Here is a 21,696-nt window from a genome sequence, read left to right on the forward strand (position 1 = left end):
TGCTTATGCTCCTACATAGATGGCATGGGGGTGCAGTGGGGCTCTATGCAGTGACATATGCAAGTTGCTAGCTAGCATGATGAAATGTCAGGATGCAATGGGTCATGGGCTGCTCGCTCATCCACCCCCCCCCCCTTTACTGACCTGCCGGGCTGTATGCTTTGATAAGGGTCTGGTATGGATTTTGGGGGGACCCCCACCCAATTTTTAAAAAAAAATTGTCATGGGAGTTCCCCTCAAAATCCATACCAGACCTGCATTTATTTATTTTCTAAATTGTCGGGCAATGACGGCAATTTTTTTTATATTCAGCTATCAGCAGGGAACACCCTGAAAGCTGAACCAGTAAAGAATGTCTTCACTACTAAAATAACACGACTTAATAATAGAACTCATTCAATATTTTAGTAGCTGTGTGGTATCTTACTGCATACTCAGATGCAAAAGATACCGCTTAATGAATTGTTTCCTCGGTTCGAAATTCGTGGTTGAACTTTCGTAAGGTTTGACTGCGAACTAAACAGGGAGGTGTTCAGCCCAGCACTATTGTAGAACACATATAATTGTGTTGTGATTGAATTTTAGGTTAAAGTGTTTGTTATCCCATTTCATATTTCTGATATGGGTCTGTAACATTGTATACTTGTGTAAAAAAGTATCTGGTTGTCCTTGCATTGCTTCCTTTATGTGAAATACAAGGTGATCCCTGCTTTACTAATGTAAACTGACCATGCTAGACATGACAGCATTCATCCCAGCGTGATCAGTTTTTCAGCTGTACTAGGAGCACAGCCTGCCTGTCCTCCAACTGCCGAGTATCTCTGCACAGCTCTTCACTGGGAAGACGGTGATTCTCTGCCTCTTGCTGACACAAGCCCTGCAGTTTCCATGCCCACCTTTTAAAGTACCTTATGCAGCTGAGAAGAGAGGTTATGGGATCACGTTAAAAAAAAAAATAATAATAATATATATATATATATATATATATATATATATATATATATATATATATATATATATATATACACACACACACACAAGTTTTACTTTGAATTTATAATTTAAACTGAATGGGTTGTTTTACAAAGTGAGGGTTCACATATACTTTAAATGATAAATACACTTTTAAACAGCATTTTATGAACATTTCCTCATCCTATCACCTTCCCCCTCCCACTGTGATGATCTAACCCACCCTAACCCTCCTCAGCTGTGTACTCGTACAGTTTTTACCTGAGTTCTACTGTAGTGTTTGACTGGTGTGTCTTACATCACGCTGCCTGCACATGTACAGAAGAACCCCATAAACGTCTGATCTGTCTACCGGAAGCAGAGAATTCTATAGGGCATTAGTGCACATACACTGGAAGGAGATCAGCAGCACTGTCAAATACTGGATCTGCTCTTGGGGTAGTGTAGAGTCTCTGTGATGAGCCAGAATGGAGCCAATACCTGGCACATGTGCAGTAAAGACACAAAAGTAATATGTCACAGTACTTGTACATGGTAGTGTAGCACTACCCTCGCGGGCCACTGTGTTTCTGGATCCCTCTAAGCTTCGCACAGCCAGACAACACACATTTTCCACACTTGCATCCACAGTCAGTGAGCAGTCCATGAGTTTGGTTTTTGTTATTTATGAGGGGATATAACATGGATAGGGTAATAGAGATTAAGAGATGCCCAATTTGACTAAATTAATGCAAAGGGACAATTTCCTTCCTATTTATAGAAACAGATCCTGGACTATTCTTTTCCTTGAAAGCCGTCAGTCAATACAAATCAGTAGCAACTATCCCTTATTGGCTAGGGACTTACAGCCCCTTTGAAAGTTAGCTTAGCTTGTTACAAACTACACGTAGAAATATCTCTTCTCCCCTGTAGATCTGCTCCCAGCTCCACAGCCTGCAGACACTACAGCCCTCCTAGTTGCTCTGAAGATCTCCCAGGACAAGGATAATGGATTAAGCACAGTGCTGACTTTTGAAAGCTTGCTACATGTGACACAGTTTCTCCCCTTGTAGATCCCTGGGTGTGCTAATGAACTCACTCTGTCCTCCTTGCTCCCAAGCCTTGATCCTGTTCATGCTGTGATGCTAAATGGGCCCTCCTGAGCCCAGTCTGGAGGCCAGCTTCCCCCTCTAGACCTAAGGGACCCCTCCCAGGCCACAACAGTCTCCTCAGCACTCCATCTTCCACCCCACTCCCTCGCCAGCCTTATTCTCCCATATTTATGGGTTGGTCTCCCCACTCTACCAGAGCCCCCAAACCTGGGATAGGTTAGACTCCCATAAACATGCAGATTAGGACTCTACCCCTTCCACCCACTGGCTTCTGGAAGGTTCCATGGTCCTCCAAAACCAGGTGGGGGCGATAGAGTCCCAACCTGTTAAACCAATTTTTTCTATTTCTGTTAAACCAATCTAATTACAGACTCACACAGTTACCATGAGTCATACACAATAGATTTACCTACACTACCCTTGTAGCACACTAGCATCTGTGTTTAAATGTAGACCAGCAGCAACAGCCATACACATCCAGAGTGGACTCTGCAGTAGGTGAGTGAGTCAGACATTCTTCTAATTTCCAGCCCCTTCAGCTCAAACCAACTCCCTTATCTCCAGTTTCTGCTACAGCTTACATAGGAAATGTATTCACCAGACTGGCAGCTCACACCACCAATCCCCCCCCCTATTCCTGAACTCTGCTACTGGCTGGGAACACTGCAATAAGAGTTACATCTGATAGCTCCTTGTGGAGGCATTACTTATCACCGTGCCTGCAACCCCCCCCTTCCCACCCTTCTGCTACCACTATGCCTCACCAGCATGCCTGAAACCTTCTTCACCACTGTGCCTACATGACATTTTCCATATCCAAGTCCAAGAGGAGACACCACTCCAGGTGGACTGATTGGGGATGATTTATTAAAACTAGAGAGAGTGCAAAATCTGGTGGAGCTGTACATCAGCTTCCAAATTCAGCTTGTTCAATAAAGCTTTGACAATAAAACCTGGAAGCTGATTGGTTTCTATGCACAGCTGCACCAGAATTTGCACTTTACACTTTTAGTAAATCAAACCTCAAATTTAATCCCAGAAAACAAAAAGTAAAGGTTGACTGCCCTCCAATAGTCAGGAATATGCAAACTTTATTATATGAAATCCATGCACAAAATAGTCACAGTTTCCAGATACAAGATGACAGCAATGGATGTTAACGCATTTCACACAAAGTGCTTAACTCAAGTTCATTGTGTGAAACATGTTAACTGCGGTCATCTTGTATCAGGGAACTGGGACTATTTTGTGCATGGATTTTATATAATAAAATGTGCATCTTCCTGGCTATTAGAGTGTGGTCAACCTTTACTTTGTGTTTACTGACACCCTTCATACTTTTACTACCAGAACCAAACCCCATCCCCCTCATGCTGCAATACACCTGCACACCAAATCCCCAGTCTCACCCTTGTACCTGACCATCACTGCACTGAGTACTCTCAAGTATTTAGCACATTCTATGAACAAGCACGCTTTTCCTAGAAATTATATAGAAGATCACATATAATTTAATAAAAAAAAAAGTGATCAGCATTGTTAAAAGAAAAAAAATAGTAGGGACACCATTAGTACTATACCGTTACACATTTGAGCAGCAGTGATGTTAGATGTCTATGTTATCAGTTCATGCTCTGCTGCCAGGATGTCACTTATTTCAATTATGAAAGTTGAAAGGTGCATGAGTATGTGGAAGGTACATGATTATATGGAAACTGGTTGTGTTCCAAGACAAGCACTGGTTAAATGTGTTTAGGTGTGACACATTCACAGGGCTGTGTGTCCCCACATTACTTTACTTCTTTCCATGGTGACCTTTCAGGATGGGCTGTCTGCACAGGGAAAATCCACAACTGAGCTCTGTGCAGGGGAGATTAACCCCTAGAAGGTCAAGCACAATAGTAGGAAAATCGCTTCCATAGCTTGCAATTGCTAGTTTAATTACTGAGCAGCTCCTGCGACCTTTCCATTGCCAAACTATTATGTAGTGTCACTTATGTTAATGACAGTTCAATCTTGGTAAATTACATAATCCTACATGTCCAAACAAAAAATTTGCATGTATTAATTATTTCATTAACAAAGCATACAGTTTATCTGTTCCTTAAATCTTTATTATAAAAAATTCAGACCCTGATTATAAAAAAAAACATATATGTAAAGTTGTGGAACAACAATTACATTTCACCATTAGAGATCATGTAAAAAATGCATGTAATGCTCTGTAATATGCTTCAGTTTACAGACATTTAAATGCGTAACTGCCCCAAACAATGATCACATCTGTAAAATTATTTTATTCCTCTAGCTCAGTTTTCAATCACAGCATGTATACATATACATGTGCTTACATGCGTACATGTGTAAAGTATGCAGAAATAATGACCACAGACAGAAATTTTTACTTTGATTTTACACAGCCAAACGAAACTCAGGATTACTGAGCGTGATGCAGTAGTGTGTACAGGCTCATGGTATACAATACAGAATTCAGATCAGTAAATAGTGGGATTTTTTGCTTATTTGTAGTTCTTGGGGTATGCCACACAGAACACAGGAGAGTTAATTTTCAGCTTATTGGGTTATGTTCTACCTCCAGGTGATTGGACACTGGTACATAACAAAATTTTACAATCTTTAGCATTACACTGCTCCCCCCCCCCCCCCACTCCAAGCATTTTCTCAGTTTTATCGGCAAGAAATATCACCGTGAAACCACAGGGGAGGGACCAGTATTCTATGATGTACTCCATGAAAGTTAAAAAGCCTGTTTTCTTAATCGTACATCACAGAACACAGGAGAGTTCATTCTTAGACTACTGTGACATTCAAAGGAAATCCCATTAGGGTCAGACAACAAGAAACAGTGGTTAACAGGCCCACCAGTAACAATCCACTTAAAAGAGAAGCATGAGCTATACAAAAAGAAAAAACAACTTTATACTCACCTAGGTGGATGCAGCATTGATCCGATGCTGCATCTGTTCCCAACTGGCTCCATGCTGAGAACTGAGCAATCAAACACCGCTGATCGATCAGTTATCCCACTGTCCCACATCTCCTGAACTGACAGGGAATCCAGGAGCTTCCCAGCCTCTCATGAAGGTGTCTGTCATCAGTACTATCCACAGCCCCGGGAGATAGGCATTCCCCGATTGCAGAAACTAACTTCAGCACTTTGGACTGAAGGACCCAAGGCTTTTCCTAAGGAAGAAAACTCATACCAGTGTCAGGTCCAGTATGAGGTCCAGATATTCCAGTGGGTGAAATGGCTCCAGGGTCGACTTCTTGAGACTGAGGACCCAGCTGAAGCTCTGCAGGACTTGCACCAAGCCTGCACATTGGTCCTGGGGCCTTCTCTTGATTGTTCCTGTAGGAGAACACTGTACATATACCCCAGAATGGGGATCCCTATTACTCACTAAAGAGCTAAAACTGGAGACAACACTTTTGTTAACACTCGTGGTGTTGTGGCTAGGCCAAAGAACATACCCACAAACTGAAAATGTTGTTCCCCCTAAAAAGCACAGGTAATGCTGTTGGAAATATAGGGATATGGAGGTAGAAATCTTTGATGTCCTCCAAGTCCAGGAAATCCCCAGATGGAGGGAAGCAATCACTGACCTTTCCTATTCCATACAGAACTTTTGAACATGTAACCATTTGTTTAAGCACTTCAGGTCCAGAATGAACTGAGCATAGCCATTTGGCTTGAAGACTGTAGACAGGTTGGAAGGAGTAACTGTGAAACCTTTATGGTTCATGTTGTACATGCAGGACTTCGAAATAATGACAAGACTGATTGAGTATACACACTTGAGAGACATATAAGATGGTGATAGCCTGAAGGGATCCTCTTGTTAATGCTGGTTGTCCAGCATCTTTCCTCTGCTTGCGAGCAATGGTTGACACACATCTCCAAGCCATTATATCCATGCGTTTATGATTATTATTAGTTTGAGGGTCCATATGTTCCGGTAAGAATCCCACTAATATATGGTGGTGATGCACTCATTTTACCGAAGACACATGATGTTTAAATTCACATATACCAGGAATTTGGGACTATTTTCTATGTTTCTTTCTATTTGGACTGGATTTGGGACTTTAGGTTAATGCTGTTTACCATACACGTTTCCTTTATATATGTATACATTTGTAATCAATGATGGTTTAGCGTAGCAATTTATGTATAGTCAGAGGTGTTCACCCTTGAAAAGACATACAGGTGTTCACCCTTGAAAAGACATACATTGCAATGGCTTCCTGCACTTGAGATCAGCTGACCACCAATTTAGCCATAGCACTCGTTTTATGTGCCCTGGAAAAAAAACGCTAGGCAAGAGACTTTCTGGTAGAGAATTTCCAATTCCATCCACAGAAAAATGTAATGCTTCAGGGATGAGCTGTATGACCCATGAACCCGACTAAAAGACTCCAGGATTTTTCCCCACATTAGCAAAGCCTGAAAACCCCCATGGATGTAATGGTGAGTTGCATGGCTGCAATGGCTAACGGGTTGTTAAACACTAGCACACTGTTCACCATTACAGTAAGGAACTTATTTACATAAAACACTGCAGACTACTCCATGAGAATGCTCATTGCGGACTGTTGAGATTGAAACATATGGAAGTAGCTGAGCATCCTCTTCTAACAACTCAGAGAAGTCTGATTCCTTAGACTATGCCTCCCCCACTTACTCGTCGTCCAACCCAAGAAAGGGTGATGGAGCAAAATCAATAGGTAACTTATGTGAGGATGGAGACCTAGACTTTTATGGTCACCTATCCACAAATCCTTATGGATATCTGCCAGATGCTCCAATGTAGACGAAAAGGCAAATGAAAATTCCTCAGACACAAAGGTCCCTGAGAACAGAGCTTCTGGAGGATTTTATGAGAAACCACATGATTAATTTGTGGAGGAAAGACTGTCTCCTGAAGAGAAGGGAACCTAGCCTTGCTGGTCCCAAACCCTCTACAGAACTCCAGTCTGTTATGCTTGACAGGCACACAAGGGCTGCTCCCTGTACTAATGTATGTCTACCACAGTGCCCTCTCATGGCGCCTGAATGGTAGATAGACAGCACGGGATCCCACAAAACAGGGGTACTTACACATATATGGAGAAAAGCCAAAAACTGTCTCAATCTTCACCTTCTCCAGGATAAGCATACCCAAAAGTGTCTTCAGAACTGGACTGTTTCAGTGGACCACCCTAGAACTGTAAAGCACCTCATCAGCTAACTCACAGATGCAACTGCCTGCCAAAGTGAATTCCAAATGCAGAAGCCAGTGCCTGTTCTTCCTCCAAGGTTTGTTTACTGCCACTTTGGAATATAAGCATCCATAAAGACTGATCCAAAAAGCTGCCACTGCTATATAACATCGAAGTTTGGGCAAGAAAGTTAGTGTAAGTAGAAATGTGTGCATCAAGGCAGAAAAGAGCAGCAGAGAGCCAGGTTCATTGCCTACGGACACTAGCACAAAACTGAAAAAAATGCTTGCGGATTACTGAGGTTTTTTTTTTTTTTTTTTTTTAACTATACCCTTTGCATCACAATATACAGTCAGGTCCATAAATGTTGGGACATCGACACAATTCTAACATTTTTGGCTCTATACACCACCACAATGGATTTGAAATGAAACGAAACAATGTGCTTTAACTGCAGACTGTCAGCTTTAATTTGAGGGTATTTACATTCAAATCAGGTGAACGGTGTAGAAATTAAAACAGTTTGCATATGTGCCTCCCACTTGTTAAGGGACCAAAAGTAATGGGACAGAATAATAATCATAAACCAAACTTTAACTTTTTAATACTTGGTTGCAAATCCTTTGCAGTCAATTACAGCCTGAAGTCTGGAACGCATAGACATCACCAGATGCTGGGTTTCATCCCTGGTGATGCTCTGCCAGGCCTCTACTGCAACTGTCTTCAGTTCCTGCTTGTTCTTGGGGCATTTTCCCTTCAGTTTTGTCTTCAGCAAGTGAAATGCATGCTCAATCGGATTCAGGTCAGGTGATTGACTTGGCCATTGCATAACATTCCACTTCTTTCCCTTAAAAAACTCTTTGGTTGCTTTTGCAGTATGCTTTGGGTCATTGTCCATCTGCACTGTGAAGTGGCGTCCAATGAGTTGTGAAGCATTTGGCTGAATATGAGCAGATAATATTGCCCGAAAAACTTCAGAATTCATCCTGCTGCTTTTGTCAGCAGTCACATCATCAATAAATACAAGAGAAGCAGTTCCATTGGCAGCCATACATGCCCACGCCATGACACTACCACCACCATGCTTCACTGATGAGGTGGTATGCTTAAGATCATGAGCAGTTCCTTTCCTTCTCCATACTCTTCTCTTCCCATCACTCTGGTACAAGTTGATCTTGGTCTCATCTGTCCATAGGATGTTGTTCCAGAACTGTGAACACTTTTTTTAGATGTCATTTGGCAAGCTCTAATCTGGCCTTCCTGTTTTTGAGGCTCGCCAATGGTTTACATCTTGTGGTGAACTCTCTGTATTCACTCTGGTGAAGTCTTCTCTTGATTGTTGACTTTGACACACATACACCTACCTCCTGGAGAGTGTTCTTGATCTGGCCAACTGTTGTGAAGGGTGTTTTCTTCACCAGGGAAAGAATTCTTCGGTCATCCACCACAGTTGTTTTCCGTGGTCTTCTAGGTCTTTTGGTGTTGCTGAGCTCACCGGTGCGTTCCTTCTTTTTAAGAATGTTCCAGACAGTTGTTTTGGCCATGCCTAATATTTTTGCTAACTCTCTGATGGGTTTGTTTTGTTTTTTCAGCCTAATGATGGCTTGCTTCACTGATAGTGACAGCTCTTTGGATCTCATCTTGAGAGTTGAAAGCAACAGATTCCAATTTCAAATAGCACACTTGAAATGAACTCTGGACCTTTTATCTGCTCATTGTAATTGGGATAATGAGGGAATAACGCACACCTGGCCATGGAACAGCTGAGAAGCCAATTGTCCCATTACTTTTGGTCCCTTAACAAGTGGGAGGCACATATGCAAACTGTTGTAATTCCTACACCGTTCACCTGATTTTAATGTAAATACCCTCAAATTAAAGCTGACAGTCTGCAGTTAAAGCACATTGTTTCGTTTCATTTCAAATCCATTGTGGTGGTGTATAGAGCCAACAATGTTAGAATTGTGTCAATGTCCCAATATTTATGGACCTAACTGTTAGCATTTATGATTTTTGGACTATCATGATTTTCCTGACTGGATCACTTGCTATGAATGGAAAGCCTGAGGTCAAGCTATTTTACCTGCACATTGTTGCTTCAGGACATGTGTGTTCCTCCAATATTGCTGTAACAAGTGGATTGCCTATTTAATTGAACAGCTTCAGCATACAACTTTAACTCCACGTGGAGGTCTAAACAAGCCTTTTTCAACCATGGAGCCGTTTGGGTTTTTCAGGGGTGCCTTGGCAAACGCCTTAAATTGCCTAAAAATTGTGTATAATCCAGCAGTTGGATCAAAATTGCTGTTATGTTAAACAAAGTCACAGGTTTTCATTGTTCAACATTAAAACAGCCAGCTACCAGCATCTTCACAGCCACTGATGTCATTAGGTGATAAAGACATAAGGCACCTGCACAGCATCCTTGTTTGACCCCCTGCCCCTCTCTGTCAGCATTTGGTCAAGTTAGCTGGGGGACAGAAAATGTGTACAAAGGTAATGCTGAAATACTAGTCAGTCCCAGAGTGCAAAAATGGTGGGTGTCCTACGTGTTTGCTGCTGCCATTTGTAAAGTTAAAAGTTTAGCTTTTTAAATTTTAGAATGGGGTGCCTCAAGATTGTTCATAATTTTAAAGGGTGACTTGACTGAAAAAAAGGTTAAGAAACACTGGTCTAAGCGCTGATCCATTTGAGTAAATTTACCACAATATACTGTAAATGTGCAGAATATGAAACTGGACTTTCATGTTTATTTTTGCATGTATATGTGTGGCTTTTTCACTGGATATCACTGAATATCTTGCAGTGTGTCTCTATGGGTGCATATTATCTAACCATACAGTCATGTGCATAACATCTCAGAGGTCCATCTTAATTGGTCTTGTTCTTTGAGATCTGAGGAGCTGGATGCACCAGTTGAAGGAACTCTACCACATGTAGGCATGGTTGATCTATTCACCAATCTTCTAAGCTGGGCCAGCCATATATGCAATATGTAGCTCTACTGGTGCTCTAGCATTTATTAGCTCAATTTCCTCTATGCACTGTCTGTGTCTGATTAATTCCAGAAGGATCACATTATCACACTGCAATGTTTCAGTGCAATCTTATACTGATATTCTCTGTGAACTTGTTGGTAGAGGGACTCATGAGTAGCTCATTTTTGCACTCCGTTATTTTGTGTTCAATATAACTGATGCTGAATGTTTCTATGGATTATAGTTCTATTGCTTACTTTTCATTTTTATATATAATTTTGATTACATATTTTGTTTGTATACTTTTGATTGCTAAGTTTTTGAATTCCACTCACCAGTTCTATCCATGATAGTTGGGGGAAACATTATATATATATATATATATATATATATATATATATATATATATATATATATATATATATATATATATATATATATCTCAAAAAAATTAAAGAAACACTTTAAAAACATATCAGATCTCAATGGGGAAAAATATCATGCTGGATATCTACACTGATATGGACTGGGTAATGTGTTAGGAACATAGGAATGCCCCATTGTTTGATTGAAATGAAAATTATCAACCTACAGAGAACTGAATTCAAAGACACCCTGAAAATCAAAGTGAAAAAAATGATGCAGCAGGTTAGTCCATTTTTCTGAAATGTAGTTGCAGCAACTCAAAATGGTACTCAGTAGTTTGTATGGCCCCCATGTGCTTGGATGCATGCCTGACAACATCGGGGCATGCTCCTAATGAGACGACAGATGGTGTCCTGGGGTATTTCCTCCAAGATCTGGACAAGCGCATCACTGAGCTCCTGCACAGTCTGAGGTGCAACCTGGTGGCATCGGATGGACCAAAACATGATATTCCAGAGGTGTAATGTTGAATTTAGATCAAGCAAGTGTGGGGGAAATTCAATGGTATCAATTCCTTCATCCTCCAGAAATTGCCTACATACTTTCAACACATTAAGTCGGGCATTGTCGTGCACCAGAAGGAACCCAGGACCCACTGCAGCAGTGTAGGGTCTGACAATGGGTCCAAGGATTTCATCCAGATACATAATGGCAGTCAGGGGGCCATTGTCTCGCTTGTAGAGGTCTGTGCGTCCCTCCCCACACCATCACGGACCCACCACAACGGTCATGCTGAATGCTTACAGGCAGCATAACGTTCTCCACGGCTTCTCCAGACCCTTTCACGTCTGTCACGTGCTCAGGGTGAACCTGCTCTCATCTGTGAAAAGCAAGGGGCGCTAGTGGTGGACCTGCCAATTCTGGTGTTCAATGGCAAATGCCAATCGAGCTCTATGGTGCCAGGCGGTGAGCACAGGGCCCATTAGAGGACGTCGGGCCCTCAGGCCATCCTCATGAAGTCTGTTTATGATTGTTTGGTCAGAGACATTCACACCAGTGGCCTTTGGAGGTCATTTTGTAGAGCTCTGGCAGTGCTTATCTTGTTCCTCACACAAAGGAGAAGATACCTTCTTCTGTCCAGCTCTCTTAGAATTTCCTCCATGCTCTTGAGACTGTGCTGGGAGACACAGTAAACCTTCTGGCAATGGCATGTATTGATGTGTCATCCAGGAGGAGTTGGACTGCCTGTGCAACCTCTTTAGGGTCCAGGTATCGCCTCATGCTACCAGTAGTGACATTGACCCTAGCCAAATGCAAAACTAGTGTAAAACAGATAGAAAAGATGAGTAGGGAAAAAATGTCAGTGTGGTCATCTAATTGTTGCCCATCTAATGCACCTGTTAATTTCACTAACACCAAAGCAGCTGAAACTGATTAACAACCCCCTCTGCTACTTAACCACCTCCCGCCCACCATATAGTAATATGACAAACGCTAGGTGGTTCTCTTGTTCCGGGAGGACATCATATGACGTTCCATTCTCACTGCGCATGCGTGGCTCAAGGAGCGCGCTGTGTCCCTTGGACACAGCGGATCACCGATCACGGAAGGAGCCGAAGATGTCGGCTCGGTTATGTGATCAACTGTGTCCAATCACAGCTGATCACATGTAAACAGGGAAATTCCGGTTATCAGCATTTCTCTCCTCTCGAGCTGTCACGCTGACAGCTCGAGAGGAGAGCCAGTAATCGGCTTTTCGCGGAGGGGACATCTACACTGATCATCAGGGCACTGATGATCAGTGTAGCCCCAGCAGTGCCACCTGTCAGTGTCCATCAGTGCCTTATGTCAGTGCTCATTAGTGCCTCGTGCCAGTGCCCATCAGTGCCACATATCAGTGCCTACCAGTGCACATCAATGCCACATATCAGTGTCCATCTGAGCTGCCTTTCAGTGTCACCCATCAGTGCCAGTCAGTGCCACCTATCAATGCCTATCAGTGCCGCCTATCAGTGCCATGTATCAGTGCTGCCTTTCAGTCAAATCCTGCGGAGGGAGCAGGGAGGCTCAGATGAGCTGCACTGTGTGTGTCCATGGATGCACAAATCCTGGCTTGGGAGAGCACCCGTACAAGGGCACCCTCAGTAGTCAGCTTCCCAATGAGTCACTCAGAAAATGAAGCAGATAGCGCTGGTGGGGGACTCCAGAAAAGGAGGGGTGGGGCCGCTCTTTGCAACACCAATCACTAAGTCATAACCTCAGATAACTGCTCTCTCCTCATCACACAAACCCAGATTAGCATCTAGCACTGATCCTCTCCCAGAGAGACTACTTTATTGCAAGGTATGACAGCAGACTGATATCGAGACAGATTCCAGTAACTGCTACTTGTATGTAAAAATACTTTGCTGTGTATTATTCAGTTGTACCAATTACATTTTTATAGCAATTCTAAAACTAAATTATATTAGGATTAAAAAACATTAATGGACACAGGTTTATATTTACCATATGTATCTTACAGCTACTCTTTAGTAGGACTGGAAGAGAAAAGGCTAACACTTGGAGCCAAAAATCAGACGTATCAGACAATATGTATTTATTTTGAAACATATTGTATGGTAGGTTACTGCTATAAATACCTTTGAAAAAATAAAACCATCTACATCCAACTCTTCACATGTGTGGCTAGACCATGACATCTTTACGTACATGTGAAAATTACATTTACAAAGGAATAAAAAAATGTATGTAGCTGGGACACAATATCAATGAAAACATATTTTATTATAACCTGGATCTAATAAAACATACAGTAGGATTTTAGATATGTTGCTTTTACTCTTTAAAAAAAAGACGCATGGCACCGCTCAGCAGATTCTCTTAATTTACAATGTCTATATGTCAGTAATTTAGACCTTGTGCCTCTCTGATGTCCAATGTCTTCTTATATGGCTGACAGACGCGCAAAAAAAAAAAAAGTATTTTCAAGAGCAGCAGATGAGAACATGTATCACGGAGCCAAAAGTCAAGGAATAAGGGACTTGCCAGACACAGGGAACTGACATAACTGACATCAAGACCTTTAATGTTGGTCAAATAAAAAGTGTCTCAGAGTGCAGAAATCTGGCAGTTTTTGCAGGAAGTTCTCTTGTTATAAAGGTTTATACTCTACAACCAACAGACATGTCAGTCACACTACCATGAAAAAAGAAAAAAAGAATTTACACCATAAAACATATATTCATTATTACAGTGTAAAAATGTATCTTAGAAATAGTAGAACAAAACTTACAAATAATTGGCTATGGAAAATGTTGTAGGTCTAAAGCTAGCCATACATGGATCGAAACGTAATCCATGTATAGGCACCCTTGTTGTGCAAATTGCCTACCCATCGACTTCTGTACAATCAGCCTGTAGTTTTTTCCACATCAATCAGTGTCGCTGGCATTGAGCATTGTACTCCGACTGCAGGGAAGTCTACCCATAGTCAGAACACAATTGCACAGTGGGAGTGATTCCCCCATTCACCTCGAATGTGTGGATGCGGGAATCGGATCTTTTTTTCGTTCAATCTACATTATTAATGTCTGCTGTCTAACCAAAAAAGGACAAGATAAACTGTGAAAACACTTAGGTGTAATGACCAGCAACATTTTTTTTAATTTTATGATTTTGATGAATACAGTACAATTTACAGAATCTCTAATGTTTATCATGGGTTTTATGCAGCTATCAGATGATTGGACAGGGGCAAAAATAAAGCTGCTGGGACATTCCCTATATAACCCTTCCTACTTCCCAAGCAATAGGGAGATCATATAAACAGAAGGGTGGGACCTGTATTCCCATACTGTACTCAAAGTCAAAAATCATATTATTTCTTAGTCATACAGTGTAGGACACAGGATCTTTAGTATTTACCATGGAAACTGAAAAGCAGTCCAACTGAGATGTATTTAAAAGAGCAAACACCAGAAGGCCTATGTAATAATAGGTCAAGATGTGTTTGATACAACAGAATTGCTGCTTGTAGTGCCTCATGCCTGAAAACTGGCATCAGAAGATACCTGAACATCCACCTGATAGAACTAAACAAATGTTTGAACAGAAGACCAGGTGGCAGTCTTGCAAACCTGAGAAACAGATGCCCGATGCTGAAAACTCCATAAAGCACTAACAGATTTGGTAGAGTGCTCCTTAACAAGAAGAGCAGGAACCCTATCCTTCAGAATATAGGCTTGAAAATTGATAAAAAGGTAATCTGATTGAGGCTGCAGTCGAAAGACAGTTCAGAGAAACTGTACTGCCATTTGTGACAGAAGATCCAAGCGATCCAGCAGGGCCTATGGATAGTCTGCCAGTAGTCTCTGCCAGTCCCTCCTAGATTGTAAGCTCCAAGGAGCAGGGCCCTCAAACCCCTCGTGTATCGCATTGTATTGTTATTGTACGGTCTCATGTATCGTCTCCCATTGTAATGTACAGCGCTGAGCGAACTGTTGGCGCTATATAAATACTGTATAATGATAATAAATAATAGTCTGAGTATACCCAAGCACCATGTCCCACTGGGCTTATTTGTTTTGATAAGAATCACCAGAATGTCCTCAATCTTGAACCTGTGGAGCAGAAGAGTGAGAATCTGGAAGGGTGGAAAGACATAGAATAGACTGAACTGAAGCCACAGCATAACCAGTGCATCCACCACAAGTATTTTGGTTTGTTTTTTTAACTACTCATCTTTTGATAAAGAACATTGTTACTTTTAACATTTTTTTAATGGATACTCATCTCAAGAAGAAAAAAAAAGTGACACTGGTCATGTACAGTAGGCTGTATTTTCTAGCAACACTTTTGCACCAAGTGCTCTCCACCGCAGTCTCTCTCACTAACTTCATTTTCTTCACAATGGCAACTGATCCAAGTTGCCATACCTATCCTTGACAATATGAATGCCAGACAAAGAACTCTAAAGGATGCTGATACTGACAGTTATTTAAAAAATTGATTGGAAATTGGAGTTAAGATGTCCTCTTTTACAACATGTGACAGTCATCCATCCGCTAGCACTGCTCTTGCACAAAAAAAATTCTAGCTTAGCTAACAGCAATGAATGCCCTTCTGCGGCATAGAAATAAGGTCATTAATGGACAGAAATGTCAAAGTACAATGGACTATGTGCTCAAGAGCCCTAACTGCAGGAAGACTCAGAGAATCCCATGGTCAATATAATACCATATGCAAAAGCCCTACTCAAACCTGGAGCATATTGGAATATACCTACCTGCTAAAACTGTAGGGTGCAAGATAAAAATACCATAATCTCATCTCAGACATAAATCACTAACTCTTTAAAAACTACTTAACCTATTTCTGTCAGCTTCCAGTATACAATATAATATTTACTATCCCCAATACAGTGTAATGTACTTTGCTTAGTCATTCTTAAAAAACATGAAAATAAAAACCACACACACACTTGCTAACACTTGACGCTAAGGATGACATTTTCTAACACGCTAATAGCCTTCTCCTTTGATAAATGTTTTTTTTTTTGCAAATTTTAGCACCCCACTGCAGCTTCTCACACATAACATGTGAAAGGTAATAATATCTGATATGCACCGGTTTCTCAGGAGATAATGTATAGAGCTAACTGTGGTGTAGATGTGCATGTAAAGGCTTACCACATGTGAGCAAGTAGGAATTTAAATCTCAGCATCTAAAATGAAGCAAACTAAAATCTTGTGTTCCTTTTAATTTTTGTCATCAGTTTTAATTTTACTGACATCCCTGAAAGAAGTGCATCTACTGCATGTCCTTACCTCAAGATGTTCTAAAATATAGGGGGGATTAGTCATGCCAAGCCTCAGCATTGCGCCCTCAGGAATAACTTCAACCAGTTTCCATAGTAGTGTTGGGAGGTCGGTGCCAATGTCTCTGCCATAGGCTCCTGTGTCCTCACTGGTCAGCCAAATCTCACAAACACCCTCTGTGAACAGAAGAAGATAAATCATTTTTTACATTTAAATTTATCATACAGCTGTTCCCTTTTAATTCTGGGTTTCACAAGGCTATTATGCAACTACTCTGGACTTTGCATTGTAATGAAGGGGACTAAAAGGAGGAATATCCCCTGGGCAGCAGTGGGTTATTACGTTCATTTTATGATCTCTATAGTGCTGGAACAATACAGTAAATGATTACTGTGTTCCAGGTGGAGATTTACATTTACAGCCCATGAACAGCATATGGCATTTAAAAAAGCCTATCTAACCACACAGACTGAATGTACTGGTCATTGTGTAATACAAAGGACAAACCTAACAGCAGTCTCAAAGCGCATTTGAAACAGCAGAATGCAATGTGTACAAGCATACAAGCAGGCTAATAATCACAAACACAGAATTAAACAAATAAAATTCAGAGTGTGATGCAGCTACAGTTGCAAGAAAAAGTATGTGAACCCCTTGGGATTACGTGGAGTTTTGCATGAATTGGGCATAAAATGTGCTCTGAACGTCATCTAAGTCACAACAATAGAAGAACACAGTCTGCTGAACATAATACTACACAAACAGATGTTGCCATGGTTTAATTGCACATAACATGTAAACATTCACAGTGCAGGGAGGAAAAAGTATGTGAAACTTTGGACTTAATAACTGGTTGACCCTCCTTTGGCAGCAATAACCTCAACCACGTTTCCTGTAGTTGCAGATCAGGCCTGCACAACGATCTGGAGTAATTTTGGACCACTCCTCTTCACAAAACTGTTTCAGTGTAGCAATATTCTTGGGATGTCTGGTGTGAATCGCTCTCTTAAGGTCATGCCACAGCATTTCAATCGGGTTGAGGTCAGGACTCTGACTGGGCCACTCCAGAAGGCGTATTCTGTGCTGTTGCAGCCATTGTTTTGTTGAATTACTTGTATGCTTTGGGTCATTGTCCTGTTGCATCACCCATCCTCTGCGGAGCTTCAGTTGGCGAACAGATGGTCGTACGTTTTCCTGCAAAATGTCTGGATAAACTCTGGAATTCATTTTCCCATCAATGACAACAATCCGTCCAGGCCCTGAGGCAGCAAAGCAGCCCCAAACCATGATGCTCCCTCCGCCATGTTTTACAGTGGGGATGAGGTTTTGATGTAAGTGTGCTGTGCCTTTTTTTCTCCACACATAGTGTTGTGTGTTCTTCCCAAACAACTCAATCTTGGTTTCATCTGTCCACAGTATATTTTGCCAGTAGTGCTGTGGAACATCCAGGTGCTCTTTTGCAAACTTCAAACGTGCTGCAATATTCTTTTTGGACAGCAATGGCTTCCTCCGTGGTGTCCTCCCATGTACTCCATTCTTGTTTAATGTTTTCCTTATTGTAAATTTGTCAACAAAAATGTTAGCATGTGCCAGAGATTTCTGTAGGTCTTTAGCGGACACTCTGGGATTCTTCTTTACCTCATGCAGCATTCTGCGCTGTGCTCTTGCAGTCATTTTTACAGGACGACAACGCCTAGGGAGAGTAGCAACAGTGCTAAACTTTCTCCATTTGTATACAGTCTGTCTTACCGTGGACACATGAACATCAAGGCTTTTGGAGATACTTTTGTAACCCTTTCCAGCTTCATGCAAGTCAACAATTCTTGATCGTAGGTCTTCTGAGAGCTCTTTTCAGCGAGGCATGGTTCACATCAGACAGTGCTTCTTGAAACCAGTAAACCCAAAACAGGTGTGTGTTTTTTTAAGGGCAGGACAGTGGTCAACAACACATCCAATATCATCACACTGATTGGAGTCAAGGTTGGCTCACTCCTGGCTCCAATTAGCTCTGGGAGAAGTCATTAAGCTAGGGCCTCACATACGTTTTCCTCCCTGCACTGTGAATATTTACATGTTATGTGCAATTAAACCATGGCAACATCTAATGTTTGTGTAGTATTATGTTCAGCAGACTGTGTTCTTCTATTGTTGTGACTTAGATAACGTTCAGAGCACATTTTATGCCCAATTCATGCAAAACTCCACGTAATCCCAAGGGATTCAAATACTTTTTCTTGCAACTGTATACATTGAAACAAATTTGCCTCAAGTTCTGGCAGGTTACCGAAGTTTTTATTTTACAAAAAAAGCTACAATTTTTGTAGAGTAATGTATTTATTATGCAATCATTAAAGATATTAACAGTTCTTAGAAAACTACTTAAAGGGAAACTATAGTCTTTTAAAGAAAAACTATCACTAGAAGATAGAAAATCCTTTCTGATTCCTCCAGGGCACCCAGTGCACATAGCACCCATTCCAGTTTAAATTTGTGCAGTGGCTTTGAAATAAAATTCCATTTTTATTTCCGTCAGTGCTGGTTGTATCTCCACTCTACTCTGAAGCCCAGATTATGAGTATTTCTATTTGAGAGTTCCACCCAGAACTAAAACCATCATCCCACTCCATTCTGCAGGTGTAATCTTAAAGCCTTGTGCCTCCTCTTAGAAAAAAAGGGGAGCCTCTTGGAGTGTGTGGGGTTAAATGGCTATGCAGTAGGGGCAGTCCTAGCAAACATTTTTGCCAGTGTTCAATCATCTGAAAGTAGCAGTTTATAACCCATGGTTTATGAATATAAGTCCTGTGTCCTGTACTGGAAGATTAAGATACATTTTTTTTTTTTTAGAATAGGGAGTTAGAATAAGGGAGCTTTTTTGCCATCTGTGTTCATTGGGAAGATTTCCATGTACTTTCTGTACCGTAACCACACCAGAAATGAAGAACAATCTTTTTTTTTCCCTTGTTCTGAGGGCCACTCAAAATTTGGGATTTTCTTCCACTTTCCAGTCTTAACCATAATAAAAAAAAAAAGTAAAATAAAAACCCTTATTGCTGCTCTGAGGTCTCAGAGATGGCAGGCAGGGTCAGTGTCGGAACACTGGCATGGGGGTTTGTGATTAACCCTTCATGACCGCGATTGTCAGGTAGATCACAATTGACCTGTTACCAACCTCATCCCATTCCAAATGTAATCAGTCCCCAAGTTGTATGTTGTTTAGTAAGTCTGGGTAAATCTAACAGAGCCCCGGAAAGCAGTTAAATCCCACCAGGTGTTTTAATCCTTCCTCTCCATACCCGGAAAAAAGAAAAAAAAAAAAGTTTTGGCTTGCCATGCACTTTATCCTAATAAACAGCCAACATTGTCACAGACCACTCTGAATTACATGTGAATATTGTACGCTCATTCCCCAGCCAAGTTTATTATAAATATTAGTACATTATAAATATGTCTGATCTGGTGCATTGTATCCCCTCAAACTGACAGATATCAATAATAGATGCATTAGCTTCTAAATGGTTAAACTATCATAACTGAAAATAGGTGTACAACTTTGCACACAACTGGATAAAGTTTAATCCTGTTAACCAAAATTGAAACCATCCTGAAACAAACCCTAAAGTTTTTAGAAATTCTGCAGTGAAAAAGAAAACTTCTCCCTAAAACGGAAAAGTATTTTAATGAGTTTCTGGCGTGAAAAAACTGTGAAAACAACTGAAAACACAATTAAGTTTCTAAAACTTTCCATAGAAATGCTCAGTAGCAACAAAATTGATGAAGGCCTTTACGAGATTGATGGAATATCCATACCTGTCTAGCCTTGTTTACAAACACAATGTCTAACCAGAACAGCATATCTTTTGTCGTTGCAAATAGCTGCGTTAAATAGTATGCTGATGCTTGGCTTTGCAGATGGGAAGTAGCCCTGAACTTTTATTTCAAATAATTCCCATCATCATCAAGAGATCTTGGGTCTCTCCTTAAAAGTGTTCAGTACTATGACATGACCATGTTGGAGTTCATCCAACATTTCAATTAAAGCATACATTTAATGCAATCACTTCTTATGCTAGTCATACATCAGGCTATTGCACTAAAAGAATAAGGGCAATCACACAACAATCTCTAAGTGTAGGCAAAGGGGTGTGTGTGTAGGATTACAGTAGGGACATCAGATTGAGCTCCTTCAGGGTACTGGTACAGAGGTAATTGATTCCATGTAAACCACCGAGTACCATATACATATGGAAAATACATACTGTGTATACAGTACAAATACATAGGCAAAGACCAAACTCAGAGATTGAAAAATAAAATGCTAGCAAGTTATTGTTCTTGGGTGGATCAGAAAATATATGCAAATGATTATCTGAAGCTCCGATTACGATAACAGAATCTATCAGCAGCCCCAATTGATAATTCATAGCTCCAAACTGTCCTCCACTTGGAGGGACTGTCCCCCTTTTAAGACCAAATGCCTCCTTGTCAGTTGTCCCTGTTTTTGGTCTAATGTATACATCTCTACACAAAATGTACTAATTTACTACCAAAAGCGTTATGCTACACCAAACTTTTTACCAACCTCTATACAGTGCCTTGAAAAACTATTCATACCCCTTTTAGTATTTTTCAAAAGCCAATATAAAGAAAAAATAGAGGTAAAAAAAGTACTTGTGTGGTTTAGCCAGCCATTTTCTGCGCATTAGATCTTTGTAGTTTGTTTAACCGAGGCCGTAGCAGAGACGTGGGAGATTTACTATAACTAGACTGGGGGAGATTTACTATAACTAGAGCACTCAGAATCTGGTGCAGCTATGCATGGTAGCCAATCCGCTTCCAACTTCAGCTTGTTCAATTAGGCTTTGGCAATAAAACCTGGAAGCTGATTTTTTTCTATTTAGAGTTGCACCAGACTATGCAATCTCTAGTTTTAGTAAATAAACCAGTGTGTGCTAAAAGGTGCCCCTGTATTTGGAAATTCAATGTGTTATATGATAGGGGTGGGACCTGCAGTGAGAGAGACTTTGCAACTGGAATCTCAGAGATATATAAACTACTTCCGATTTCTTCAACACCTCACTGTATTTAGCCAATACACTAATAGGATATTTAAAGTAAACTTGTTACAAGTCTGGACATTTCAAATTTAGCACATAATGAAAAATTAATAATAGAGGTTACTTTTGATGAAAGCCATGTGCAAAAATGAACAGTAGATCCAAAGACACAAACAACTCAAATATGAAGCATGTA

The 21,696-nt window shown here is 40.8% G+C and overlaps 1 protein-coding gene across 3 annotated transcripts in view; it reads right to left on the reverse strand.

Moving 5' to 3' along the window:
- Nucleotides 1-21,696, reverse strand: part of CDKAL1 (CDKAL1 threonylcarbamoyladenosine tRNA methylthiotransferase) — a 951,890-nt gene that overhangs the window by 429,044 nt on the left and 501,150 nt on the right. For all 3 annotated transcript variants that reach the window (XM_089682258.1, XM_089682259.1, XM_089682260.1), the window contains exon 10: nucleotides 16,456-16,622. In XM_089682258.1, coding sequence (XP_089538384.1) covers nucleotides 16,456-16,622 — 167 coding nt within the window. The remainder of the gene's footprint in view (nucleotides 1-16,455; nucleotides 16,623-21,696) is intronic.

The sequence above is a fragment of the Staurois parvus genome, unplaced genomic scaffold (genome assembly GCF_062004578.1).
Source record: "Staurois parvus isolate SC_StPar_1 unplaced genomic scaffold, SC_StPar_1.0 ptg000287l, whole genome shotgun sequence".
In the NCBI taxonomy this organism is placed as follows: domain Eukaryota; kingdom Metazoa; phylum Chordata; class Amphibia; order Anura; family Ranidae; genus Staurois; species Staurois parvus.